Source organism: Scomber scombrus, chromosome 18 (genome assembly GCF_963691925.1).
Source record: "Scomber scombrus chromosome 18, fScoSco1.1, whole genome shotgun sequence".
NCBI classification, from domain to species: Eukaryota; Metazoa; Chordata; class Actinopteri; order Scombriformes; family Scombridae; genus Scomber; species Scomber scombrus.
Window position 1 is genome coordinate 14,133,157 of NC_084987.1, and position 27,789 is coordinate 14,160,945.

The 27,789-nt window shown below is 40.8% G+C and overlaps 3 protein-coding genes across 5 annotated transcripts in view; 2 read left to right on the top strand and 1 right to left on the bottom strand.

The window, feature by feature from the left end:
- Positions 1-16,396, top strand: part of coro7 (coronin 7) — a 106,493-nt gene extending 90,097 nt beyond the window's left edge. The window contains exons 10-28 of the mRNA XM_062437990.1: positions 8,906-8,960; positions 9,214-9,271; positions 9,384-9,529; positions 9,658-9,756; positions 9,847-9,951; positions 10,134-10,293; positions 10,412-10,587; positions 10,754-10,862; positions 10,973-11,059; positions 11,156-11,298; positions 11,523-11,627; positions 11,932-12,017; positions 12,209-12,350; positions 12,456-12,545; positions 12,682-12,798; positions 12,950-13,085; positions 13,252-13,343; positions 13,660-13,746; positions 14,498-16,396. Of these exons, the coding sequence (XP_062293974.1) occupies positions 8,906-8,960; positions 9,214-9,271; positions 9,384-9,529; positions 9,658-9,756; positions 9,847-9,951; positions 10,134-10,293; positions 10,412-10,587; positions 10,754-10,862; positions 10,973-11,059; positions 11,156-11,298; positions 11,523-11,627; positions 11,932-12,017; positions 12,209-12,350; positions 12,456-12,545; positions 12,682-12,798; positions 12,950-13,085; positions 13,252-13,343; positions 13,660-13,746; positions 14,498-14,506 (2,002 nt within the window). The 3' untranslated portion in view covers positions 14,507-16,396. The remainder of the gene's footprint in view (positions 1-8,905; positions 8,961-9,213; positions 9,272-9,383; positions 9,530-9,657; positions 9,757-9,846; positions 9,952-10,133; positions 10,294-10,411; positions 10,588-10,753; positions 10,863-10,972; positions 11,060-11,155; positions 11,299-11,522; positions 11,628-11,931; positions 12,018-12,208; positions 12,351-12,455; positions 12,546-12,681; positions 12,799-12,949; positions 13,086-13,251; positions 13,344-13,659; positions 13,747-14,497) is intronic.
- A 1,602-nt stretch (positions 16,397-17,998) lies between these two features.
- pam16 (presequence translocase associated motor 16) lies at positions 17,999-21,282 on the top strand. The gene is made up of 5 exons (XM_062437991.1): positions 17,999-18,094; positions 18,424-18,508; positions 19,307-19,443; positions 19,852-19,917; positions 21,119-21,282. The coding sequence occupies exons 1-5, from the start codon at positions 18,092-18,094 to the stop codon at positions 21,197-21,199; spliced, it is 372 nt and encodes a 123-aa protein (XP_062293975.1). The 5' UTR covers positions 17,999-18,091; the 3' UTR covers positions 21,200-21,282.
- Positions 21,283-22,017: 735 nt separating this feature from the next.
- Positions 22,018-27,789, bottom strand: part of glis2b (GLIS family zinc finger 2b) — a 31,180-nt gene continuing 25,408 nt past the window's right edge. For all 3 annotated transcript variants that reach the window (XM_062437994.1, XM_062437992.1, XM_062437993.1), the window contains 2 exons: positions 27,634-27,752; positions 22,018-27,484 (listed from right to left, as the gene is read on the bottom strand). In XM_062437994.1, coding sequence (XP_062293978.1) covers positions 26,742-27,484; positions 27,634-27,752 — 862 coding nt within the window. In that variant the 3' untranslated portion in view covers positions 22,018-26,741. The remainder of the gene's footprint in view (positions 27,485-27,633; positions 27,753-27,789) is intronic.

A 27,789-nucleotide genomic window follows, 5' to 3' on the forward strand; every position in this document is an offset into this window, starting at 1 on the left:
CACAGAGGGTCGATAAGGTCGTGACAGTCACCCCTTCTCATTCTATCCTTCGTGCCATCCTTTCCTCTCTCTCCTCTCGTCTGAGGCAGTCGTGGTTGCAGGTCGGTTCCCAGGCCCCAGCCGACAGGTTATTTAATGGTCATCTAGCCTAGGCCCTTGATGCTGAACCCCAGGGTTAATGCGGAACACAACTCTTCCGGGCCTCCGCAGTCGTCAACAAGCCCTTTAAAGACTCAGACATCACAGATGCAAACACAGACTCAAGCATATGTCAGGATTGAAAGTACAAACTGTCTTACTTTTATCAGAGTGCATTCAAAAGATTCATGCTTCCGATTTAGAGTTTTCACGCCTTGACCTCCCATTCAGTCTGTCCTACCCTGACACCTTTATGCCCACCCACATCCTTCTATTGCCCCCCCTCCCCTGCACCCAAGTCCACCCTTGAGCCCTCCCTGTCCACAGAGCGGGGTCGAGGGTCTGAGAGCCTGAGAGCTCCTGCCAGTTTATGACCAGGGACCCGGCTGCTTTATGGCTCAGCCCGCCTGGACCAGTTTACCACGCATTTATATGTCTGCATGAGCGTTTGTATGCAAGAGAGTTTCTAATGTCTCGTAGTCATCTCAGATAAGTAGTCTTTAATTGGTCTGTGTAATCATATGTTAAACCAGCTGACGCCCTGGGTTTCTCTCTCTCTCTGTCTCCTCTTGTAAAAATAAAGATTGGGGTTTCCATTTTTCATGTCAACATTATGCAAAACATACACGCTGTCCCTCAAGTGGTCAGACAGCACGGTGTGTTAAATTGTGTCTAAGTGTCTATTATATTGTAAAGGGTTGTTTTTCTTCACATACTTGATATTGTGTAAAGATCTGGTATGTGGCTGATGCAGAATGGACTGTCTTGTTGCGGGCTCATTGTTTCCCTGCAAACAAGGATTAGCTGAGATGTGCGGCGCAGATTGTAGCTGCTCGTAGCATTGTGAAGACGGAGCTGCACTGACGACAAGTTGGAATGGTAATGAAGCGTTATACTGTTTCTTGAGGACAGGAGGAAAATGACTGCTAAAGTTTTTTTTTATTTTTTCCCTCTGGCAACTTTGCATGTGGTTGTATGTGGAACTGGGAGTGTGTGTGTGTGTGTGTGTGGGGGGGGGGGGGTGTCAGAGGGGTCACTGCAGACCTGTTGACCTGTTGACATGGGACTCAGTGAGTTTAATTAAATCCTGAGCATGCCTGTATGCACGTGCATGTGTGCCTGTACATGTGTATGCCGATTGTCAGGGGCCCGGGACGGGGGCCCGGTGAAGCGAGGAGAGAGGGGAGAGCAACCGCTTGGCAGCCCATCTGAGAGCCTCGTCACTCGGGCTCAGACGTGGCCACAGCTGGCCCCTCCACCAACAATCCTGGCTTTTCTTTACCTCTCAGTAATGCAGTGCGTCAACTCTAATTCCTTTCTAATGAACTGGCTACTGAAGGTAGCTAGGCAGGCAGGCCCAGTGCACTTATTAAACACACACACACTGGAAACAACACACACACACCTACAACACGGAGGAGAAAGTATGTTGCACTTCAGTACATTTCAGTGCTCAGCAGGGCAACTGTGCAGCTTGACACCTGCTGAGCATCCTTGAACTCATCATGGCTTTGAGGCTGCATTCAATGCTACCCCAAACAGAGCTGAGTCTTAGCTTTTAAGAACCTTGCTGGAGTTTGAGGCTATCATGTAGACCTAAGGATCTGTTTCTTCATTTATGGAGAACCCAAAAGGTTGTTTAATAACATTTACAGCTGTTTTGAAGGTATTTACTGACAGGTCAAAGGCTTTTTTAATCATCTGGATGAAAAAAAGTTCCATTCAATTAAAAAAAAGAGCACTGACATATGTAATTTTTTGCTACATACACATATTACTGTAGGAAGTACAGTTGCACAAATTGATGACAAATCCTTTTCTTTTTTTTACATTAAGTGTGTTAAATGACCGACTTGGTTATTCAGAGATTTTCAGGGATTTCTGTTTGAGGAAAAACAGATGTTTAGCCTTGTGATTTGAATAGAATTACTATACATGAAAGGTTAAAGCTGGGGCTAATAAAAAACAAACAAATTATCATTCTCTTCACTGCCTCTTGTCCAGAAACAATGAGAAATCAAGCCACATTTAAGTCAGGTGGCAGACGATCAGGTCTGAAACTTTTATCTCTGTGGGAATGAGGTGAGGACAACCATATGAATTTGGTTTTAATAATGGTGTAACTCTGATGTAACATCCAACCATTGTGAGTTGAAGTTTTAGATTGAAGCTGCCCTTGCTGTGACCCTGTGGTTTAGCTTCTGTGGTGCATGCTTTGGAGCTCTGATGGAGCTAATGGAAACATTTATACAAATTCAGACACTACAAGCGCAGAGGTTTGATTCCTCAGTGTAACTTGTGAGTTTACAAAGGTGACAAAGTTCATCAGTCGTGATGTATTGTTTATATGTTCGCTTGGGCATTGTTTGCTCATATGTTATGCCTCAAAGTTTGAATTGCCAAACCATTTGTTGACTGTTTTGGTCTTCTTTCCATGATCTTAAACTAAGTTTAATACTGTATTAACCGTTGTCTCTAATTCTCTATCACTATAAAAAAATATTTCACATTCTTAAAACAACACTAGAAACCAAACCAGGATTTACTATCCTGGAAACGGCTTCACTGGTCCAGTGTTCTGTTACGAATCCCATTTAATCAGCAGTGGATTATTCCGCACCAGTCCTTCCATTGTCTGGGAAATGTGAAGACCCATGGACCTTCAGCCTAAGTGTGCTTAAATCCATTAGGTGTGTCCAATACCCTTACACAAGAGTAATAACACTGGAACAGCAAGAGTGGCTGTCACAGAAAACTATGAAGACAGGAAGAGGGCAGGGTTTATCATCAGAACAAATAAATAATCTGCTAGTCATATGACCTCTCGTTATCAGATAGCAATGATGAAAATAACTTAAGACAATGAAAAAGCATGTGCTCATATGGTCATCCTTTTAAATGGGAGATACAGCTCTTTAGTTGCAGTAAATTGTTCAACATACCAAATAGTTTTGCTGATTCATTTTCTACACTATCAGATCTGCCTCATCAGTGATAGTGTGTTTGTGTGGGGAAGATAAAATAAGGCCTAAAATGTTATTGAAAATGAGTGATGGTGTTAAAATTTACTTACAGTTACAGTGTATTAAATGATAATTGCAGTTTAACAGATAACTACATGTTCTAGTACTTTTGCATACTTTTGAGTTTTTTCTTAAATGTGAAAACTAACACATATCGCCAAGAAGAGGTATATTCAAAAACAGAGAACACAAAAACAGCACCCAAATTCATCAACATTTAAGATTTAAAGAAAGATCCTGTGATGATGTTTGTTTCAGCCACATTTTGATACTAAATTATTTCACCAACATAACTAAAACCTACAGCTTCTACTATCTATGTTGCTATCTTCTTTTTTTAACTTTATTTTTCACGATTCTTGCCTTTAATTAAGTTACAGTTTGACAGTGTAGAGAGACAGGAAACAATCAGAGAGAAGGTATGATATGCAAAAAAGGTCCACAGATGGAATCAAAACCTCCGACCTTGCAGTTATGCGGTGTACGTCTTAACCAATAAGCTCCTGTGGCGCCAAACTGTGCTTATTTTGAGTTATTGAACCTCACAAAATCAGACCTTAGCTGTCATTAAATTTAAATTTAAAAAGTAGTATGGGAATGAGTGTTGACCCACTGTCAGCTGGAACTGCTGGGAAAACCTTTGTGCACTCTCACAGTCAAACTCTGTGACTTGAAGTCTCCAACAACATGTCCACTGTTTTTGGCGTGACCCACCTCAAGTGTTCTTGCGACCCTGTGTTATAATCCAAACATTATTTTACGGCCACAGCAGCTCTAGTTTCACTCTGCCTGACAGGACAGCAGAGGCGAGCCTGCACAGCAGAACGAGCTACAGGCCTGCAGTCTATGAAGGCAGGAGGGCTGATAAAGTGGACTGTTTGAGTTCACAGTTCAGCAGATCCTTCACCCTCAGTGATAGTGCTGCATCGCTCACTCACTCCCACTGAATGGAATGACATAACCAAGGGAGTGGAAAGGAAGAGGGGAGGGGGGTGGATGACAGAGAGAAAAAGGATGAAATCAAAACAGAATGAACAGTGACTAAAGCTGAGGTCAGACCACATAAAGCAGCTGATTTTCTGTGTTGTGGAGAGTCGGCACTATTATGCACAGGATACACATCGTTATTTATTCTTCACATTCAGTTTGTCGTTAGACGAGCCAGAATTAGAGTTGGATGATACCAGCTCATCAGCATACAGTTTGGCCAATAAGTAAAAAGAATTACCAATAAATAAATAAAATACCACAAATATCTTTAGGGTAGTTCAGAAATAGCAATACCTATCACAAGTTTGTCTACCAGAACGTGTTTATTTTTCAACTGTAAAATGTCCCGCTTAGCAAAATCTATCATTGGTGTAGCTTTACTCAAAATTGTTTCTTATTAGTATTATTTGAATGATGTAATCTAAAAGTGAATCTGTAATTTAAGCCTAAGGAAAACTGCAATCTCCAATGTGTATGTATACGTATATATGTCTTTATTTATAACTTTTTAGGATTTTAAAAGTTTTTTTCAAAGTCTGTCCAGCTAAAATATAGAAGTAGACAACCAGCTGCTTTGTTTTGGTTGTATATTCCCCAAATTTCTCCTCTCTCTTTCTTCTCTACTTTCTGACCAGCGCCTACCTGGCTGGATCTTATTGTGCTGTCTAGTGTGTGTTTTTAGCACTTCGGCTGGCCTAGTTAAAGGCCATGATCTCATATGACAGAGAAAGGTCCCTTTGACTGATACTGATCTGGTCATAGCTGCTGCAGCTCAACCTATAACCTTATACCTCTACAGGCTGCTTTCATTAGCTTCACCTATATACTGTATAAAATAAGGTGCTGTGCGTGTATGATGCTATCACCGCGCCTCGACTTGCCTATATGTACTCATACAAGTGCACAGTGTGTGTGTTGTGTGCATATTTCATACATTTCATATTTTGTCATGCTGGTAAGCATATTGATGGTGCGTGCACAGGAATGAGCCATGTGTGACTGCAGTTTTTACTCATAATACGGTGATTATCTCTTTACCTTAATGTGTTTCTGGAAGGATTTTATGTATGTGTGTGTGTTTCCATCATTTAATTGCAGCGCCCGTCATTAACATTTTTGCTCAGTCAAACTGTAGGTTTTCTCTCCTCCATAATCTCAGCTGCAAATTCCCTATCACATGCACTATATTGCTTTAAACACACACACACACCATTTCTGTGTCTGTCTATCATCAGATCCATTTGTCTGGCCCTCCATTAGTCAGTTATTCCAGCATCTCTTGTGTTATCATACGACAACACATTCTCATAATGATAATATACCTGGGCTGGCTCAGATTCTGGCATACGTGCACACACGCAGATGCACATGACAGCAGAGTAATATACCCATCATATCTGCTGGTGCTGAAGGCTGCTGTCATGGTCAGAAGGTCATTTTATGATGTGCATTTGGTTCTGTGTGTGTGTGTGAGAGTTGTGTGAGGTGATGGCAGACGAGGCGGGAGACTCGCTCTGCTCTCTGTTTTGTGTGAACTCTGATAGGAACATATTGCCAGTGACAGACTGAAGCCAGGAGGATTTCTGGAGCATCAGGCGGCTCATTGCTGAGTGCTGGAAGAGTTGTAAAGGTGTTGAGATGTTAGTGGAAGCAGATAGCCCTGACAGTAAGAGACTGGAAAGTACTAAATTTTCAGTTTATGGAGTTAAATCTTTCCATGGTGAAGCGTTTTTTAGCTGCTGTTCATGTCATCCAGATGGGATTTTTACTCTCTCTCCTATGCCATAACTCAGAAACGTTTTACTGTTGTTGTTTTTTTTAGGACCAATTAGCATATGTGTGTGTCTGAGGTTAAACCTGTTTGAGTCACACACTCAATGAACTGAATAAAGCTTATGTCTGGATTAGTGTGTCAGGCTGGATTCGGTACTACGCGCACACACCTATTTACAACCTCTCTCCTAAGAGCATGAATGAGGTCTATAATCGTTTTCTTTTCATTCACAATCAGCCCATGTGATTGAGATCTGCAACAACCAGCTCACTCCCACAATTAACCCTGCATGTGCATAACTACACGTTATTAATGCATGTGCACATACATCATTAAGCTGTGTTATTAGCACATGTATGTATGTGTACTTGTGCATTTGTGTGCATAAATGTGTGCTTGCATGTGTATATGTCCTGTGTGGGAAAATGGGCTGGTGAGATGGAGCATGAAAGTGATAGTAAACAGAGGCCATTATCAGTGATAAAGCTCCACTTCTATTACGTGGCTGTTTGACTTGTACGTTTACTGTGAGAAAACCAGAGATAAGGGAAGGAGAAAGTGACGGCAATTTGGAGAAATAATTGGGACTGGAGGCACAAAGAGAGTGCAGGGTGCAAGGTAGTGGTGTTTGACAGGGAATGGGAAAGAGTAAGTTTGGGAGAGGAAGGCAGGCAGCGAGAGGGGTGTGGGAATGGAGGTGCTTAGGGACTCCCTGCGGGCTGACTCGGACATGGGAACACACAGTCCCCCTAACGAAGCGTGGCCGCCCCTTGCTGACTTCACAGGCTGGGGATAGAGGGAGGGAGCGATGTGAGAGGCATTAACAGGAACAGGTCTGGGACAGGTCTAGTTTGTTGGTGAATCAAAGACAGTGAGGATGAAAAATAGAGGCTTCTGATAACAAGCCAGCTCCATGTGTGTCCACTTTAACATGACAGAAATACTTTGGATGGAAAAAAAACATTAGTCTGACATTTGCAGTCACAAATTTGTCTCAAAGAGCTACATGTTTTTAAAAAAAAAGACATATAATGGGTGGAAACACTTGCATTATTGTCAGAGTAAGAAACTTGGTGATAAAAAGTTTTTTTAGGAAATGATTAATGTACTAAAATAAGGCCTAACGGTAAAGACTATGTGCAATGCTACATAATAACATAGAAGATTTGTTCCCCTTTTCAATCATTCTACAATCATGCAGAGCAGCAGCTTTGTGCAGCGTCACTTGATTAACTCAGAAACTCTCCTAATAAACACAACTTTTGACATAACCCACATACAATATAAATACATTTTTCTGGATAGTTTCCCCTTGGCAGGCTAGTTTATCAGAAAAATGTAACTTCAACTTCACAGTCATGACTGGCATTCAGTCGTTTCTCTGCCTGCAATTAGTGCAAACGGCCAAGAGCAAAATTACCTCTTAAAATGTAACAAAAGACTAAAATGAAAATGAAAATAATGTAGAGATCCTTGTCACATGGAAAAGATGTATAAACGGAAAGAAAGGATTTGGGCTGTTACAACTGCAGAATAATTGCAGGTTGTCTTAGTGTGTAGTTTTAGTGACTAACTTAAAACTACACACACACACACACACACACACACACACACACACACACACACACACACACACACACTCTCTCTCTCTCTCTCTCTCTCTCTCTCTCTCTCTCTCTCTCTCTCTCTCTCTCTCTCTCTCTGTCTCTGTCTCTGTCACTGTCACACGCAGTAGAAACCATTGCGTGTCACCATAAGCAGTCGCTTAAGATACTCAAACTTAGTCTGTCATTATGCTGTCATACTCGGAGCATTACATCACCACTCTGTCATTCTCAGTTGATGTGGAGGCAGCCGAATGGCGTTTCTCTAGAATAGTACACTTACACAAGGTCGTCATCATAAGCCAATCACTGGAAATGCCTCTCCACTTCAGGCAGCCTATCTCTGGCCTTGTGATGTGAAGTGGTTAGATCAACCAGCACTCTGTCCTCTTCCTCTGACACTGGAGCAGCCCTGGAGAATAATACAGCATGCTGACTTTTTCTGTTGTTGATGAAGGGAGGAAAGAGGAGAGAGTTCAAAACATACAGTATGGGGAGAATATGAAGGGGAGACTTGCCAACTTTGCCTGTGCAAGTGTGCCTCTGTCCAAGTCATGATTTCCTGTTTGGTTTCGTTACTCCAGCCAATTGGACTCTACCCATTTAGTAAAAAGCCCATTCAGTTTCTTCAATCTTCTTACCTCAGATTTGAGAGGAGGCAGGTGACTGTAGCCTTCATGAGGCCTGCCTGGGCTAAGGTCAGCTAAAACAGTTATTCTGTTGGATCCATCAACAGAATTATTCCGCAACTATTCCAACTGATAAAGAAGTTATTATTTCTCAAGCAAAAATGTAAAACATCTGGTTGCAGATGCCTTATTGTGAGGCTTTGTTGTATTCTTGGTCTCATGTGACAGTAAATTGAATACTGTTTGGTTTGTTGGACAAAACAAGTCACTTAAAGATGGTTTCTGACATTTGCAAACTAAAATTCATCAATGAATTGAAGAAATGATCATCAGATTAACTAAATTATGAGAAAGTCATTTGTTTCAGTGTGGTTCCTCATGAAATCAATGCTAATTTTTACCATTTGTAATAAGCTTTTCAGCCTTAATGGTACAAAATGAAATCACAGTGAATGACTTTGAGTGAATGTGATTGAGTCTGTCTGTAAAGTTGTTTAACTGAACATGTTGACCAGTTTGTTTCCCTCTGTAACTCTTAACTGCAGAGGAAATCTGTGGAAACACTTTTGTGTGTCCCAAAATTGGGCATTTTGCTCCATCTAGTGGCGCTTTAATTAAACTTGATACTGACATATTTTTTTAAATTGTGTGAAAAGTGGGCCTAATCAGTGTGCCAACTCTAAGCTTAATTTAACTCTTTCTCTCTCTGTTTTTCCCTCTCCTTATTTTGCCTTTTTACCCTTTCAGGACGCTGATCCCTCTGTTTGATGATGACACTGGTCTGCTCATACTGGCTGGCATGGTAAGATGTAGATAAATTATCTGCATACATATTCCAGCCTGAAAACTTCAGGCTGGAATCCAATCAGATATTCATCAGTTCTGACAGTTACATATTTTGAAGGTCAGCTGTCATTTCTGTGATTTATATTCTATTTTTGTGCTGATAATTATCTTGGGTTGACATGAGAAGTATTTCATTCTCTCCTTCAACAGATTTAAGCGTCATACTTTATAATACAGTGAAGGATTTACTGATGTTCTCTCCTACACAGGGAGACACTGTGGTTGATTGCTTTGAAGTCTCTGCCGCGGAGCCTTTCCTCTCTCAAGGTAACAGTTGTTCATCTGTTATCAGTCTGTTCATATTGTCCTCCTTCCCACTTTCTGACCCCTTCTCTTCCTTTTTTCCCATGTTTTTCATCTCTCTATCTTAATTCTGTAGTCAGCCACTGTCTGACCGATGCTTCAACACGAGGTGTTGCCACGATTCCCAAGCTGGCATTGGATGTCATGTCCTGCGAAGTGATGCGTGTGCTTCAGCTGACAGACAGCTGCATCGTGCCAATCAGTTATCAAGTCCCTCGCAAGGTGCGCAAGCAGCACACAGATCTGCTCACATGTCTGCACATATACCAAATTCATAACACATGCAAGTGATGTACATGTTTGCATTGATGTATTCATGGATGCATATGTGTGTTATGTGTGTCTTCTAGAATTCAGGCCAGGAGTTTCATGCAGACCTTTACCCAGACACAGTGGGCACAACACCGGCTATGTCTGCTGACGAGTGGTGGCAGGGAGGCAACAAGCAGGTACACTTGACATACTCCATGTCAGTAATACGTTTTTTCAGTCTTTACATTGTACGGACATTTTAAGCAATTAGCTCTGTTTGTCTTCAGGTGGAGAAAGTCAGCCTCCAGTCAGACAAACGGCCCAAACCCAAGGCTCCAGCTGCCAATAAGACACCTGCAAAGAAGGAAGTGGCCAGTGGGGTGAGCAAGGAGGTGAGAGAGACATCTGTGGAAAATGTTTTATTACAACATGGTCTCAGGTTTTAGCTAATCTAGGATTCAATTCTCTAAAAGCATCTTACCATGAAGGTTTTAGTGACTTCATATCAGGAGTTATAGTAACGTAAAACAGATTTATATCCTGACAAGTTAACACATAACATACTGTTCAACAGGATCCGGCACGTGGCTGCTCCACCTCCAGCAGTCCCCTGAGCACTCCCAGCAGCAGCGCCGCCCCTATCCGCTCTCCCTCCTCCACCTCCGGCCTCTCCTCAGGCTTCCTCCCCTCCCCCAGTCCCAGCCAGAGTGCCAAGAATATCCAAAACCTGCTGGGTATGAACACCCAAACAGACATATGCACACCTAACATATCTTTATTCTGATGTTTGTCATTTCATATTCATGTTTCTTCACTGGTAGTGCTGTTTATTTAAAATGATCTCTAATCCAGGGCCAACCTCCAAGTTCCGTCACATCCAAGGTGCAGTCATGCACCGTGACACACACATCACCAACATACGGGGCCTCAACCTGACTACACCAGGAGAATCTGACGGCTTCTGTGTCAACCGTGAACGTGTGGCAGTGCCCCTCGCCATCTCTGGAGGCCAAATCGCCATCATGGAGGTAAGGCAGCAGCTGGAAACAGACTAGGAAGTCCTGTTGATTTTTAAAAATTGCTGGTGTCTCCAGGTTGACTTATCCCATTAAAACCAATGATGATATTACAATATGATATGTTGAGATCACTGTATGTGTGTGTTAAACTGATTTTGTTCATCTCCCTTTGCAGCGGTCCCAGCCAGGCAGGCTGCCAGACACCGCTTTCCCCACCATCCAAAACTCTGTGAATGTGTCTGACCTCTGTTGGGACCCCTTCAACACACACCAGCTTGCTGTGGGTGAGTGAATATATGAATGTATGAATATTTGTATGATGGACTGCTCACTGTCTGTGGTGATACTGTAAGTGCATGTGTGTGATGTTTGTCTCCCTGTCTGACTTTGCCAGCTGGTGATGATGCAAAGATACGGTTGTGGCAGGTACCAGAGGGAGGGCTCAAAGAGACCCTGACTGAACCTGACCTCATCTTGCAAGGTAAGACAGCCTCCACAAAGAGTACTACTGAAATCACCTGAATTCAGTTTACTTTATAATAGATTGTTAATTGACAGCTGATGTGACCCCTCACAGGCCACTTGGAGAAAATCTACTCCATCAGGTTTAACCCTGTGGCCAGTGGACTCCTGGTGTCTTCATCTTATGATCTCACAGTCAGACTGTGGAACCTGGAGAGCGGAGAGCAGGTCAAGCTCCTCACTGGACACGAGGACCAGGTGGGTGACCAGGAACAACTTAAATCTTAATCTCAAAATACAAGATTACTGAAAAACTATTAAATCAAAGCTCAGTTTTTATTTTATTTTTTATTTTTATTTCAGCCACGATGAGAGGACAGCTTAAGTTTTATGTTAAAAAAAGGATCATAAATGTTAAATGTTCATTTTGAATGCCACTGAGTTTCTTCCTCTTCTTGCCCTCTCTTGTGGTTCACGTTCAGGTGTTTGGCATGGCTTGGAGCCCAGATGGTAAGCTCCTGGCCACAGTGTGCAAAGACGGCAAAATTCGCATCTATGACCCTCGAAAGTCTACTTCACCTGTGCAGGTATGTACATCACAAGGAGGGAATATGGTAGGATACAGCCATAAAGAGATGGGATTTGTCTCCTTTCATATTGACACTTTAATATTAACAATTTTGAGCTTTTTTAATCTGCTGTTTGGTGGAAGACAACCCAAAAGCTTTACAAGATGTTTTTTGTCACCATCTTGTGTTGCTGTTTTGAAAACCAATAAGCCACTTTTGTGATTATCTATAGTGAGATTGGATAACTAGGAGGTGCTCTTAAGTAGGAAGCAATGTGTAGCACAGCTTTCATATGTAATGTCACTGTTTTCTGTTTTTTTAGGAGGGTTCAGGTCCTGAGGGCCACAGAGGAGCTCGTGTAGTGTGGGTGTGTGAGGGCAAGTACCTGCTGGTGTCGGGATTTGACAGGTACTGAATACAACTTGACAGTATTACAGTATCATAAATCAGCCAAAAATATATCTATATATTTGAGTGATTTCAGTGACTTTTGCTAACAGTTCTTACAATACAGAAGTGTGTGACCTTTCTACAGAAGTCTTTAATTATACTAAACCGTGCCGCATGATTCAATCACCCTTCGTGTTCTGTCTCTGCAGTCGCAGTGAAAGAGTTCTCTACCTGTACTCTGCTGACTCCCTGTCCTCTGGAGCCGTAGCTAATAGTACTGTCGACGTCTCCCCCTCTACACTCATCCCTTTTTATGACCCTGACACCAGTGTGGTCATCCTCACGGGAAAAGTAAGAGCATTAACAACAACTTGAGAGAACTGACTGCCATTGTTGCCACAAGTTGCATAAAATAAAAACTTGATGTAACATTAAGATGTTTCATCCATTTTCCAGGGCGATACCCGAGTGCACATTTATGAGATAGTCCCTGAGACTCCCTACTTTGTTGATTGCAGCAGTTTTCATTCTCCTGAGCCACACAAGGTACTGGTCTGATCTCCACATTACTTTTCTTACTTTTCTTTTACATATTTTTTATTTTATCAGTCAGTCACCATACACGTGCACTTAGCACTCTATTGGACAACCTGTAACTCATCTGGTTGTGTCATTCCTGCAGGGCTTGGCCTTTCTGCAAAAGACAGAGTGCAATGTGCGTGATGTGGAGATAGCTATGGGACTAATGCTCACCAAGACAACCATAGAGCCAGTGGTCTTCAGAGTGCCACGTGTCAAGGTGAGACAACGACTCCACCTAGTGGATACATGGGAACACAGCATGCCCTACTTCCCTACTGAGTGTTATGGCTAATAAATATGGCATTTACCAAAATGTCCTTATCATTCCTCACTGTAAGTCTCCCTTCCTGTCTGCTTTGGGTCTCCAGAAAGAGTTCTTCCAGGATGATGTGTACCCTGACACAGCAGTGTGCTGGGAACCAGCGCTCAGCGCCTCTGCTTGGCTCTCCGGTATCAACGGCAAACACAGAAAGATCAGCCTGAAGCCTAAAGACATGACGCGAGGTGTGGACGTAAACCAGAGAGTCTGTGCCCTTGTCTAACATAAAGCACAGAGAAATTTGTATTAATCCACATATCTGCTTATCATTACAGCCTGCATACCAGCAGTGGGTATGGTCTGGTGTCTTGATGGTATGTGCCTGTGTGTGTTGTGTGTGTATTTTCTCAGTGAGCAAGGCCCCAAAAGAGGCTCCAGTCAGGAAATACCTGCCCTCATCTGTTTACCTGGAGGAGAAGACTGATGAACAGAAGAAAGAGGAGGTGGGGATGAGCTAAAGCATTGTGTGCATTTTTTTCTACTGTAAGTCTGCTGTCATCCAGTACATCTCATTTGGAGCATATGTTGGGTTTCCATTATGCATATTAGCCATGTTGACATCCATGTACATATGTCCCAGTTGCTGAATATAAGAAGCAAGAGTTTCTGGTTACTTTTCACTGATGTATGTTGAAATTGAATATGTGTGTGTGTGTGTGTGTGTGTGTGTGTGTGTGTGTGTGTGTGTGTGTGTGTGTGTGTGTGTGTGTGTGTGTGTGTGTGTGTGTGTGTGTGTGTGTGTGTGTGTGTGTGTCCCAGCTGCTGAGTGCCATGGTGGCTAAGTTGGGAAACATGGACGACCCGCTGCCACAGGAGTCCTTCGAGGGGGTTGATGAGGACGAGTGGGTGAGTGAGCATAATGGGAACTTTTCTGCATTATTGTTTTCACTCATCAATTTTTGATGTTGTGCTCTTACATTAATGACAGATATCCTGCCCCACAACACATGACATTGTGTTGATTCATCTGAACTTTTGAGGATGCAGTTTTCTTTGGTTTTGTATAAGTTTACACTAAAGTGTAAATCCTGTTTGAATTTGGGTTTCTTCAGGAATCCAGAAACCTTTATGACTGATAAATATCGATATTTTTAAGGTATTGAATAGGTTTTATGGTAGCTGGGCAATATGACTAAAATGAATATCCCATAATATATTTATAGAAACACAACTTGGCAGGGTTTTGGACTGTTTCCACATAAATAACATTATACATAATATCAGTGTATAGCGTGATATAGCAAATGTTGGGAAAATCACATATAAAGTAATTTATTTGATGTTGAGTAGAGTTAACTTTGTTCCACTGTTATGCAAAAGCTTTCATGCCTCGTTTTTTTATATATTTTTTTATAATCTTTCATTTCAACAACACAAGTTTGTAAAATAACACTGTATCATTGTGGCATCACAGTACAGTTACACTGAAATCTTATAGATGATAACCGCAGCTTATTGCCCAGCTCCACATTTTCTTATAGCTGAAGTTTGCAGAAATGGAGAAAAGTAGTCAAGGGCTCGCTATGTAAATATGGAGACTTTAGGGACCAATAGGATAATGAGTCTATCATCTAACTTTGTATTCTCTGTTCTCCAGGATGACTAAAGGAGGACATCGCTTCAATCAGTTCAATCAGTGATGCCAACAAAAGAGAGGAGAGGGCAGCTGGAGTCACTCAGTCATCCTCTGAGCTCTATCAGCTACATCTAAGCCTTCCTGCACACTTCCTCAAAGAATACTGTATAATGTAATAATCTAAATGGTTTGAAGTAAAAAGAAAAATCACAATCATTAAAAGCTCTGGTATTAGGAGTATATGTATCACAAAATGTTCGGGTTTTGAAAATCAAATGTCACATGGTTAAGCAGATGTTCATCATATCAGACTGCATGAAATTTAGTATGAAACTCAATTTCCAGAAATCATTCTGGGATAAATCTAAGTTAAGTTTATTCTGACTATGAAATTATTTCACACTATTCACAGTATTAAAAATAAAATAAATCACAATACAGCATGATGCAACAATATATACCAGACAGTTCCGCCGTTCTCCGCTGATATTGTATAATATAGTTCCAATCAACAGGTAAATCAAAGTCAATACAAACTGCAGGTAAACAAAGCAATAATACTTCTGCTTTTATGTTACATTAACAGTTAACCTCTGATCATGGGTTGCACTGTCTACAAACAAGCAAACTTTTTTTTTTAAACTGGATGATGATTTGAGCACAGCTTCTATTTGTGTCTGTGGTCTTTAGCAATGGTATGAGCATGGTAGTTCACTCTGGTGTCCTCATATAAAAGAATAATGGTCTAATGTTTGTGCCTAGTATGTTATGTTCTGATAATGGGATACATGGTTGTGAATTATTGTGTACAAAGTTGTTATCTGTGTGCACATTTACCTCCACAGTGGACCACTGCTTGCTTTTTTTCCTACTGGTTAGTCAGGTGATCACGCCTAGTCAAATAGTGTCTTTGAAAAATGTAATGTTGCAAAAAACGGTTAATGATCTCAAACATCATGCATCTGATAAAAAAAACAAAACCTTGTCTTCCTGTTTCAGTCAGGTAAAACACACACACACAAAATCACTCTAACATGTTCAAGCCTTCAGATGCAAAAACCACAGTGAGGGTACAACAGGGTCACCAGTATCATGTTTGGCGTTAAACTGGAATTTCTAAAGACACAAGTTAACTTTTTTTTTTTGTTAAAAGTTAAAGTAATGCTATTTGAACATGATAATGTGTTACTGTATTTGTGCCAATTACATTTATTTGAATATTTTGACTAGGAATAGAATAGTGATAAGTAAAAGGTTAAAGGTCAGTTATAATGAGATGTTTTTTTTGCCTTTTTGTTGCTGGGCATTGAAAGCCAAACCACTTCCTTTTTGGAGTTTTTAGAGGGGCCTTTGTACGCTTAAAAAGGATTGTTTATTTTCTTGTTTGCTGGACATTTAATCATGTTCTTTGTTGGTTTTTCAGACTGTTTGGGAGACATTCCTCACTTACATTATAAGATTTTTTGAAAGTTTATTATTAGTATTTAATCGCGGTGTGTATGAAACAATAACATTACAGTATTAACAACTTACAATGCAGCCATAACAGCCATCATGTAATTCGTAATCAGGGCTACAGCAATATCACCACAATAATCCAGGCTTGAACAAACTGAGTTTGTTTACAACCACTGATCGACTGGAATAAATCAACCAATTCATCCACGCATGGTTGTGTGCATCATGTTGTACACATGAACTGCAGGTGTTGTCAGTGTTGTGGACTGTATGTGTTTGTGAATCAAACGCCATACTTTGTAATTTTTGGGATATTAACCTGCCTTCCATTGTGTAAAAATACAAACTTCCTTTTTATACAGTGAGTAAAGCATTGTTTGTTTTTTACTGTCTTGAGTAATGGTTTGTGGATTTTTTTTTTTTCAATATTGTCTTGCAATAAACACCTTTCGAATCCATTAATACGTATTCTTGTGTGATTAAGTCCCAATGACAATGACAGTGAATTAATAAAAGAATAACCCATAAATTGCAGTGATTTCTCAGCTTGTTAGCATCAAGGTCTCTTTGGTTGAGACTGTGGCGGCCCGTAAGTTATAAATAAATAATCAGAATCATCCTTATTAGCTATGTTTGAACAGACAAGCATTTTGACTCTAGTTTCCAGTGGCTCTCGATGTGCTCACATACAATGTACTGAAAGACACACGTACAGATAAGTTCACACAGTAAGTAAATAAGTAAATTAAATAAATACATGTATAGTTTGCCAAAAAATTGTAATACTCAGATATCACAATTTCATTCCCATACATCACATGATTGTTTAAAATAACATCCACACTTGCAGCCCCCAATAATTTCAAAAAAGCCCAGAATCTATTTAAAAAAAGGAGGAGAAGAAAAAAAATTCTGGTTGAAGTAACTCTTTCTGAACAGTGACTTCAACCAGCTGCTGTTTTTTTGTGGTGCTGGCAGCTTTGTTTTGTAATGATATTTTGATCCAATTGGCCTGCTTTTGATGTGATGCATTTGTTTGTTGTCTGGTCCAAGACAAGGTTTTTTTCTAGCTTGCAATATCCATGAATTATTTGAAAGCACAAATAAATGTTGGAGTTACGGTATGGGTCCAAGAGGCTTTTTTGTGCGTCTGGTCATGATATATATGAATCCTAAATTTCGTTCATGTACGTGCATGTAGAAGACGGGGCTTCAATTTTTAATGTTATAGGGGGCGCTGTAGAGTCATCTTGGCACTTAAAAGGTTGCGGTTATACCAAAAAATAATATTCGTGAGTCTTGATGAGTGTGTCTAATTTGGTGAGTTTTAGAGTTTGTCAGTACATCCTAAGTGGGAAAAGGCATTAGGGGGCGCTACTGAGCTGTTGGGGCAAAATATTGGGCAAATGTGCTATCAGATGAAAGAGCTCATGATTTGAAACCTACGTGGCAGGTTTCCCTACGTGGCAGGTTTCATGATTCTGTGAACATCATAAAGTCCTCAAAGCGGTGTTCGAAAAATGAAAATTGGTGCACGCCACGCTGCGTGGTCAACTTCCTGTTTGGTAAAAAAAATTCCACAAAATTAATTTCCCAATGATCCGATGAGACCTATGACATATTTAAATTTCATGCCGATCCGAGAGGATTTGTGGTCACATGACCCGACGTGTGGGGGCTAGCGAGTCCCCTTACCACGCTTGCGTCCAATCACGTTAAATTAAATAAATTTTCACCAGCTGCGACGTGTGTGCAGAATTTCATGAGTTTTCATGTATGTTTAGGCCACCAAAAATGCGATTCATTTGGCGGCATAAGAGCGTGCTTAATAATAATAATAAGAATCTTGGCAAAAGCAATAGGTCCCTCACTGACTTGTCAGTGCTCGGGCCCTAATAACCACTACTACTACTAATGTTGGCAATAGTCATACAATTAAATAAATTTAAATTCTGCACATGTGAACCATTTTTGAGGCTGCAGAGCTAGAGAAGCTGCAGTTTGACCGCCCTGCCTCTAGGTGTCAGCACTACAAACAGGCTTCCCTTAAACTTCGCGCCAACTTGAACTTTGACCCTTCAGTAACCTTCACTGGTGTTGCTACATGTGTGAAAACAAGCCGTCCACTGCCTGTAACAGACCTTTAACGTGAAAAAAATGGTAAGAATACATTTGACAGTTTTCGTATAGACAGACTTTTGGCCGACGTTAGTGTTGAGGTTTGCTGCTGTTAGCTTGAGCTTGAGACGTTGTCGCAGTTTCTTTTCCAGCTCTGTTGCATAATGTGGCTGCCTCCTCTTCACGTTGTTCATTTGGATTAGGGAGAAGCTTAGATATCATAAACTATACCTTCCTTCCACCTGCTTACATTACACGAGGACTCACTCTGTAATATCAACTGCTAGAGGTACAGGCACTGTCAAAGGACTGGTGTGTTGAATGCTATTTGTATTTATTCTTGCATTCATGATGTATTTTTCTCTCTCCAGGCTAAATATCTAGCACAGGTGATTGTGATGGGAGTTCAAGTGGTAGGACGTGCTTTTGCTCGTGCCTTAAAACAAGAATATGCAGGTATGATCCATAATGTAATCATAAGTCTGACAGAGGTTCAATGTGGTTTGTAAAAGTGGTGCATTAAAAAAAACAGTCCAATAATCAGTCTGCAGACTGATGAGCAATCATTTAGTTATTGTTTAATCGTTGCTGCAATATATCAAGCAAAAATGGTCTTTTCTTTGTTTTATGTTATTGCTAATTAAATACATTGGAGTTTTGACTTTTTGATATTGTTCCATAATGATATACAGATTGATGACAAATTAAAGGAAAAAACAGTGCAGTTCTGCATGCCTGACCCCTACAGTGGGGAGATTCAGTTACTCTTTTATAGTGTAGGGGACATTTGATGGCATGGTTTGGGTCCACTTGTGCCCTTAGAGGGAAGGGTCACTGCAAATCAATACAAAGTTGCTCTGAGTGATGAAGCTGTTCGGATGTCATGTAGTGGACCAAAATGTTACATTTTATTTGTTTTTCCTTTAATTTGTGAACTGTTTGTATATCACAGTATGGTAAATGTGTGCAGAAGCACTTTACATAATTAAATTGATGTTCAAAGTAACAAACTGTGTTCAAGTGTTATGATGGACTGAATTTTTAGTATACTGTACAACCTGCTCAGACTGGAAGTTTATAAAATATGATGAGGTCATATCATGCTGAAATACAAGATAATATCAATGTGTGACCCAGCCCTAGTTCCCTTTGACAGCTCTTTGTCAAATGTTTTGTGCTTTCACATTCATTCAGGATGTCTGATGAAATGAAGTGGTGAACATGAGTATGTGTTGCAAATTTTTCCCCTTACAGCCAGTCAAGCAGCAGCTCAGGCGAGAAACACTGCAGGTCAGCAGTCCGCTGCCGCCTCCAGCATCACTGGGATGACCGTGCAAGAGGCTCAGCAAATTCTCAACATCTCCACACTCACCCCTGAGGAGATTCAGAAGGTGCAAACACACTCTCTTGTCAAGTTTTTTTTTTATTGAACAAGCACCTGTCTTAACATGTGTCTGTCTACATGAGTGCAACACCCTGCTTAGTTCATGAAAATTATTCATTGAGCTCTGCAAACTGTTTCATTGTGCCACTAGAAGAGGAGACAGATTCTGAGTGGGAAACACAATGATTATGATAAATCCTGCAGAAGGATTCTCCCAACCTAAATCTAATGAATATGAAACACTCACCCCCACAGTTTTAGATTCATCTGAACTCGTAGCATTTTTGCCTTTTTAACAATCTACAGTTGTTAGAAAGTGTGTCTATCTGTGTCTTGTTTGTTCTCAAAAAATGTTTTAAATGAAGATCAATTGCTGTTGGCTAAATACTGACACTAATGTGTGTATCTCCCCCAGAACTATGAACACCTTTTCAAAGTCAATGACAAGTCAACAGGCGGTTCATTTTACCTACAATCAAAAGTAAGTATTGTGTATCTTAAGATCGAGCAATTTTATCTTTTTGTTATTGAAGTATTAATCAGCTGTATTGCATTTGCATCACACTGTTATTTTCAAATATATTGTAATGGGGAAGATAATTAAAGAAGCTTGTAATTTAGAATAGAACAGAAGCGAATATGACTACATTTTTCACAAAATGTAGAATCGTTTTTAGATCCCCAAAACATAAAAAAAAGCACAAGAATAGAATAAAAACTAAGATAAAACACAGTAGTGTAAAGTATAAATGAAATTATTTAAAAAAAAAAAAAGAGTATTGAGCATTGAGACATAAAGCACTGCCTTATGTGGAGTTGGATTTGTTGCTGGGCTATTGATTAATCTGCTGATTATTTTCTCGATTCAATTAGTCGTTTTGTTCTTACAATGTTGAAAAATAGTGTTGCATCTTTAAATGTCTGACTTTGTTTCAACAACAGTCCAACGCCCAATGATATTTAGTTAATTACCATGTATGACAAAGACAAGTTAGATAAAAGATAGATAAAAAGTAAAATAAAAGCAGAAAATTGTTGGCATATTTGCTTAAAAAACAATTATTTGATTATCAAAATAGTTGCAGATGAATTTTTTATTGATTGATTAATCAACTATTTATTACAGCTATGTATATTTGATATTATAATACTGATTTCACTTTGAATAAAATATTTCTTATAACTAGGGCTGGGCAATATATTGATATTATATCGATATCGTGACATGAGGCTAGATATCGTCTTAGATTTTGGATATCGTAATATCATGATATGTCATCAGAGTTGTCTTTTCCTGGTTTTAAGGGTTAGGGTTATTGAACCGCAAATACAGTTGTAAAACATTACAACAAACTTCCATAACTTGAAACAATGGTACAATGGTCATATTCTTAGTCACTCAGTTTACTTGTTATGCTCATAACATCCAAACAAACAGTGATCATTTCTCTTTCTGCCTTTGTGTCTGTGTTCAATATCAAATCATGACTCATGTGACTCTCAGCATGTACAATAAGAGGAATCCATTCTTTGAACTGGGTCGTGTTTGAACTTAAGTTTGTTACTGATTTCTCACCAATTTTCTCTCTGTGCTCTGAGTGAGCCACACTGTAATTTAGTTATTTTGAGTCTTGCTTTTCTCAGTCATCATTATCATTGTTTGTATGTGTGTCTGTGTACAGGTGGTGCGGGCTAAAGAGCGTCTAGACGAGGAACTGAGTATTCAGACGGATCAACAAAAGCAAAAGAATACAGAAACATGAAATATAAAATTATACTTGCTCTCTTTTTCCTTTCCCCATCCTCTGTAAATTATAACCTAATAAAAGCCATCACCTTTTGTTTAGTCTTGACTTTGTTTACATTTTTTTAACTGGTAGAAGCTAAGATGAGGAAGCACAAACATGACTACAACATTAAGTTATATACTAGTTAAACAAAATGTTTTTTGCCTTTAGAGGCTTACAGAAGGTCACAGGGTAAATGTTTTGTGTAATTTGCAATCATCTGATGTAAAATGTATCAATGTCACAGTGTTTTTGGTTACTGTGGGTTTGAATAGCTAAATCATAGAATATAGGAGGATACAGAAAGTAATTACGTAAAACTAATAAGAAATATTTAAGATTTTTCACTGTTTCTGGGTCAGCAATCAAATTTAAGGAAATTTGTGGTGTGGACCAACTTAACTCCTTTGTACAAAAGGTAAGATTTCCTCTAGTTATCTCAATGGTTGCAAGTTGACTTGCAGATTTCAAAAATGGCTGGTGAATGTTCAGATTTTACCAGCCACTCAATGACTACTATTGTTTTTTGGCTAGCGAGTGAAGCAAATCTACCAGCCACTTGCATATCTTAACAGAACATGGTAACAGATATTGCCACTTTTAGATTATGAAATTCATGTTGATTTAATATAATAGCATTTGTCATGAAAAAAGTAAGCAATATAACAAAATAGCAGTATGTTGACAAGTGGTCTCAGACTTTTGGACCACTGTATAATTAAAGGGGCACAACATACCTGGATGGTCTTTTGATTATAATGTAAATTTCCATAGTGTGTTATGATGTGATTGGGACATAAATGAAAACACAAATTGTATCAAATGCCACTTTATTAAACAGTTTTCTTTTCATTGACATTATTATCAATATCGTAATAAAATTCCTCTAAAACAGGAGAACATTGCTATGTTGTACCAATTGGAGACTTTTACAACTCTAAAATTCTGCATGTTCAACCACAGAACATGATGCCAGGAAAAAATATACTTTCATATAATCTTTTTTTTTTCATATAGTGTATAGCTTCTATATTTTACCTATAATAAAAAGGCACTTGGAAAATTAAAATACTGACATATCTCACAAATGTGCAAAAAACATAACTTGGAACAGGCCTTGCATGGCCTTAGTCTTATCATTAACCCTTTGTGCAACACTGTGGCACTTCAGTCAATGGCACCCCTTTAAAATGACACTGACCTAGCTAACACATTTTTTTATGTCCTGGATTTCAGTTCCACTTGTCATAGCATTAAGTGAGGGTTACTTTAAAAATCTCCAGGAGCAAGTACCGCTTTCAAAATGTAATCTGAAAAAACATAAGACTTTAAATTCAGACTGAGGATGACTGTATCAACAGTGACGATTTTTACAATTGATCTTGGTTCCCAAAACAATTGATGAATAAAGCTCTACACTGAGAAAGGATGTAACAGCATCCCCCTATCTACATACACAATGAGGGGAACAAAAGTGCAGTTTATTACAGACTGAGCTCAAAGGGTTAATGGATCATACAGCTTATTTAATATTGAAAATATTTGGACCCAGGGAGGATCCGTGTCATGTTATCAGCTTTCTGCCACCGTGTTGAGCTTCTGTCACTGTCTGCTACCAGCAGATCAGAGATGGACAGACAGGGAGGAGGAGAGTCGTTGCATCTGTGGGTTTCACTGTTGCCAAGGAAACCATGTCTAGCCTACTTAACACCTGTTTCTGATGACATCACACACCAGGATTGTCCACTCACAGCGAGAGATCCTCTTCAATAACTGGTCTGATATCAAGAGACTGGCCACTGGTGTGTGTGTGTGTGTCATAAAGGGGGGAGGGGGTGTCTAAGATAATAATGACAAAGAATTAATGAGGCAGAAACACAGGTATGCGGTTTGTGGCTGTTGTAAATCCTTGCAGACCTTTGGGCAGCCCAGAAGACAGGGACAGGGACAGGGTTATAATGGTGTTTGTTTACTGTGAATGCGGCTTGCTAATTTAACTGTCTTCTCCATCTCTGGTAAAAAGCTTTGTGGCCGGGAGGTGGGGGAGTTGAGCCTTTTGGGTTTAATCTATAAAAAAAAAAAAAAACCCAGAGGGCAGACAGAGTTCAGTGGCCTAGTTTTCTGCAGGCTGGTAGGCCTGTGAGTAGCTGCCACATTGGACTCAGCACAGCCACTGACTTCAGAGTAGAGAGGGCCGTTTGCTGGGTGGGTGGCCAGATGGAGGGCGGCTGCACAGCGCAGTTATCCTCTGCCTCTTTTCCCTCTGCTGGCACACAGCCTAACCCCTCATCTCTCCTTGTCCCCTGTTCATTCATTTATTCATTCAGCCAATCGTTTCTCTCTATGCTCTCATACCCTCCCAGCGTTGCCCGACATTTCACAGTCGGATGTGATTTCTCTATGGCTTCCCTTTATCGAACTGGAATTAATAATCAGAACGAAGGGAGCAGAAACAGAATATAATTATTTATAAGGACACTTAAAACAAAATGTGTTTTTGGTCCACCCACTCTCTAAATGGTCCTCGGTGCACCAATGTGATTGTCATGGTGGACTGTGATGTCATGTGGCCCACTGAATACCCATCTTAAATATAATTTTCCCAATAGAGCAGTGGTTCCAAACCTTTTTGGCTTGCAACCCCCATAAAATAAAGCAATATCTACAGTTTATGGCCGTAGTTGGGACATATTGTTTTGAGCAGAGTGATTTCACAAGAAACAAGACCATCTACAGCCACACTGGTGTCTCTGCTTGTACTGCAAATGCTAACATGCTGATGTTTATCAGGTGTTTATGGTTAGCATTGTAGTTTAGTGTGTTGCAAATATTTGCTTTTTAGCACTAAACCCAAACTACAGCTGAGGCTGATGGGAATGTCAAGAATTTTACAGGAATACGGTCATAAACTAAAGTATTGGACAAGTTAATGTTTTTAGCCTGATAATGGTGCAAAGTGAAAAGTCACAGGATCACTGAAGTTGTTCTAATTCATCCTGAGGAGGACATGAATATCTGTACCAAATGTCATTACAATCCATACAATAGTTGTCGAGACATTTCAATAAAAAAACTTTCAACCTCATGGTGGCGCTAGAGGAAAAAGTCAGGGGATCACCAAAGCCATTAGGATTTGTCCTCTAGGCACCATGAATGTCTGTTCAAAATTGAATGGCAATCCATGCAAACACTGTTGAGATATTTCAGTCTGGGAAAAAAGTGGTGGATTGACCCACAGGCTGACTTTGCCATCCACAAGCAAACCAGTTAACGTGACTAAAAGCAAATATCACTGAAGAAACATTAACATTATTTTGTGAAAAATAAATATTCCCTCTTTTTATAGCAATGACATCATCTTGATTACATTGATACCCCTCTGATTTATCAAAGGGCACTTTTTGGTGGGCCCGACCCCCAGGTTAGGAACTATTGACCTTAAGATGACCCAAATCTCTCCCTCTCTTCAGCTCCTCAAAAGACTCCTCCACAACAGCAGAAAGCTGAGCACAAGAAGCAACTTCAACATCAGGAAAAATGTCTCGTCTGAACAACAGCAAAAAAATGAAATGAAATGAAAAAAACAATGACACAAATATAAAACACCAATAACTGATTATTTCTAAGACTGGGCGATGGAAAAGTAAGACCACCAGCAAAGCACATGGGAAGAGGAGAGGTGGAGGAGATAAAGAGAGGAGGGTTGTGTGAGCATCAGTCTCTTGAGGGAATGTTCCTTGTGTTGTGATGATCCTCTCCTGCTCCTCTACCTCTCCCGTTAGACACGGCAATCAACATCATACATGCATTAGCAAACTAGCAGTTAAGCCCAGAAGGACCCCACAGCGAAATTGACTCTTGCAGGCCTGAGCCAAAATGAGATACGATTTAAAGAACCATGGATTGGCAGTAACATTTCATAAAACATGTAAGAAATATAGTGTGTGGTAAGTGCATGTTGACTGCGTAATCGAACCATGAAAAAAGTTTTCCCAGAAGTCAAAGGAGTCTTTTTTTTCTTTCCTTTTTTTTGTTTTTTGCCCCTTTGGACAGAATAAAATGAGGCAGTTTGCAATAGTGTGGCTTCCTAGACAGTCCAGCTGTATGTGGCATTGAGTGCATCACACCCCCCTCTGTGACATAATACGTACATCCCTCTTTTTCCTCACTAGGTATTTTTGGCACAGCGTGGGACTTGTTGAACTTGGGACAAAACTTCAACCAACAGAGCTATGTTGGGCTTTGAATGGATGACCACCTGTTTTTCACAGCTGGTTTTGGGTCGGGTCACTTTTCAAAGTACAAGACACTAGTGTTTATCACCACAGTGGCCCTTTCATACACAAACTGGCCGTGTTGATTCAATTACGGGAAAGCAGCTGGACAATCCAGGAGCAAAACAGTGCGAGTTCTGTAAATGGCAAGCGGGATGTTGTGTATCTTGTCCAACCAGTGGGGGGAGCCAGACACACAAGTGCCTTAAATTTCACTTATGTAAAAGAGGAAGTGACGATTGGTCATTGTCAGGTGATGTTACACCATTTGTCTGCAGTAAGTCATCAGATTGCTCTGCACCTTAAAAGCCCCTAGTCTGAATGCCTGGCACACATTCGAGTGGACTAGGCTGGTCCGTGTTTGTCACTCTCCCCAAATTGGGGATAGATTGTCAAAAGTGCTCTCTCCCAGTTTATGTTATACCAGGGGAGCTGAGAGGTTAGCAGCAGTTTTGAGGTTTCAACACTATAACCATTTGACACTATTAAGTGCTGTGTTTAATTTAGCTGTCTCAGAGCTGAAGCTGGCTCCTGTGGCCATTTTCAGCACAACACCCAATCCAAGACAGTTTGAATTCACTTGCTTTGGTATGGCAAGCTTGTCTGAATCATATTAATCACAGTTTGTGAAAAATAAGTCATAACTTTGAAATTAATTGTGGAGAATCTTCCTATCACGTGCACGTTTGCCTAACTGAGAGTGCGTCATTCAGTTTCATGGTGTATCTATCTCACTGCTAAGCTGGAGGCACACTGTCAATTAAGTATAGTCATATATAAATACTTTGTTGAATCAGGACTTTTGTGAGAACACAGAGCACTAAGACTGTCACGTTCATGGACTCTTGTCCACAGAACCAGCAAACAGGAATGAATAAAGTATAAAATAAGCAACAAGAAGCCCACTGTCGGGCCTTGTGATAGAAATACAGAGCCATAAATGTTCCTGAACAGAGTTCTTGGGCCCCTTAGTTTCCCAACAATAAAAGAGGCTTGCGTTGTATTCTTAATTCTTGTGAGGTGTAGTGTTATCTATTGTTTATTTTTACTGAGTTTCTCTATTGTTTTCTTTTTTCCCACCCTCTCTATGAAATGCATTGCGTGGATTTGATTGTGCGAGCCAATCCCCTATCACCTTTGACTGTCCGTACCCTCACTATGGCGTTCACCCTCCCGTCCCGACCCCCTGAGCTCTTCTGGAATGTGTGTGTGTGTGTGTGTGTGTGTGTGTGTGTGTGTGTGTATCAGTTAACCACAGCTGGCTTGAGCACCACAGTGCCTGGGGGGATGACCACCCAGGACAGGGGATCATGAGACCCCCCTGTGGAAAGGTTCAGGACCCCCCCAGTCACCTCATTCTCACCTTCCTCCCCCCGGCCCCTCCTGGCCTGCTGACTGGGGGCCCTGCGCTCAGACGCAGGCCCTAGCACAGACACCATTGGCAGACCCAGGGCCGAGGAAGGGAACGCTGGGGAGAGCAGAGGGGACTTGGTTAGGCCCAGCGTGGAGCCATTGAAGGACAGGATGGATGTGCCTCCCAAGCTGCCTGGAGGGGAGTTGGGGCAACCCAGTGTGCTGAGGTCCAGGGGTCGAGGACTAAGCGGGGACAAGGGCAGGGAGCCACCCAGGCCCTGCAGAGCATGGCTTCCCAGGAGAGCAGCCGCTGCCCCTGGGATGATAATGTGGGCTCCACTCACATAGGATAACTCCGAATCCTTCCCCCCTCCACTAGCAAGCACTCCGCTTTGACTCCCCTTCAGCATGGAGCCCACCCCACCTGGGGAGCCATGCTCCTGAGCCACAAAGTGACCATGGGCCTTGATATGCTTGCGAAGAGAGCTGGGGTCTGTGTAGCGCTTCAGGCAGCCCACCATCTTGCAGTAGTAGGGCTTGTCGACATAGTGTGTGCGTGTATGCTTGAAACGGTCACTTGAGTTGGAGTAACGCTTGTTGCAACCCTCATATGGACAAATGTAGGGCTTTTCACCTGCAGGTGAGAGAAGGTTTTAGCTTTGACATAAAGGAATGTTTTTATATACTACACATACAACAGGTTTTAAGACCATTTTCATATATCCAAGTTTCATGACTTCCAACGTCAATCTGTAACTCACTGGGTGTAGCTCTACTACTGACCTGTGTGTGAGCGGTTGTGTATTTTGAGGTTCTCCAGCCGTGAGAAGCTCTTGTTGCATGTGGGACAGCGGTGGGGCTTCTCATTAGTGTGAGTGCGGATATGGATGAGCATCTTGTACCTGCAGCAACACAAAACAACATTCCTGATAGCAGCTT

What these genes read in the sequence shown, in the direction of transcription:
- pam16 (XM_062437991.1), top strand. An exon ending in CTTAAAACAAGAATATGCAG is followed by an intron (nt 18,509 to 19,306) that starts GTATGATCCATA and finishes TTCCCCTTACAG; the next exon opens with CCAGTCAAGCAGCAGCTCAG. An exon ending in CCCCTGAGGAGATTCAGAAG is followed by an intron (nt 19,444 to 19,851) that starts GTGCAAACACAC and finishes TATCTCCCCCAG; the next exon opens with AACTATGAACACCTTTTCAA.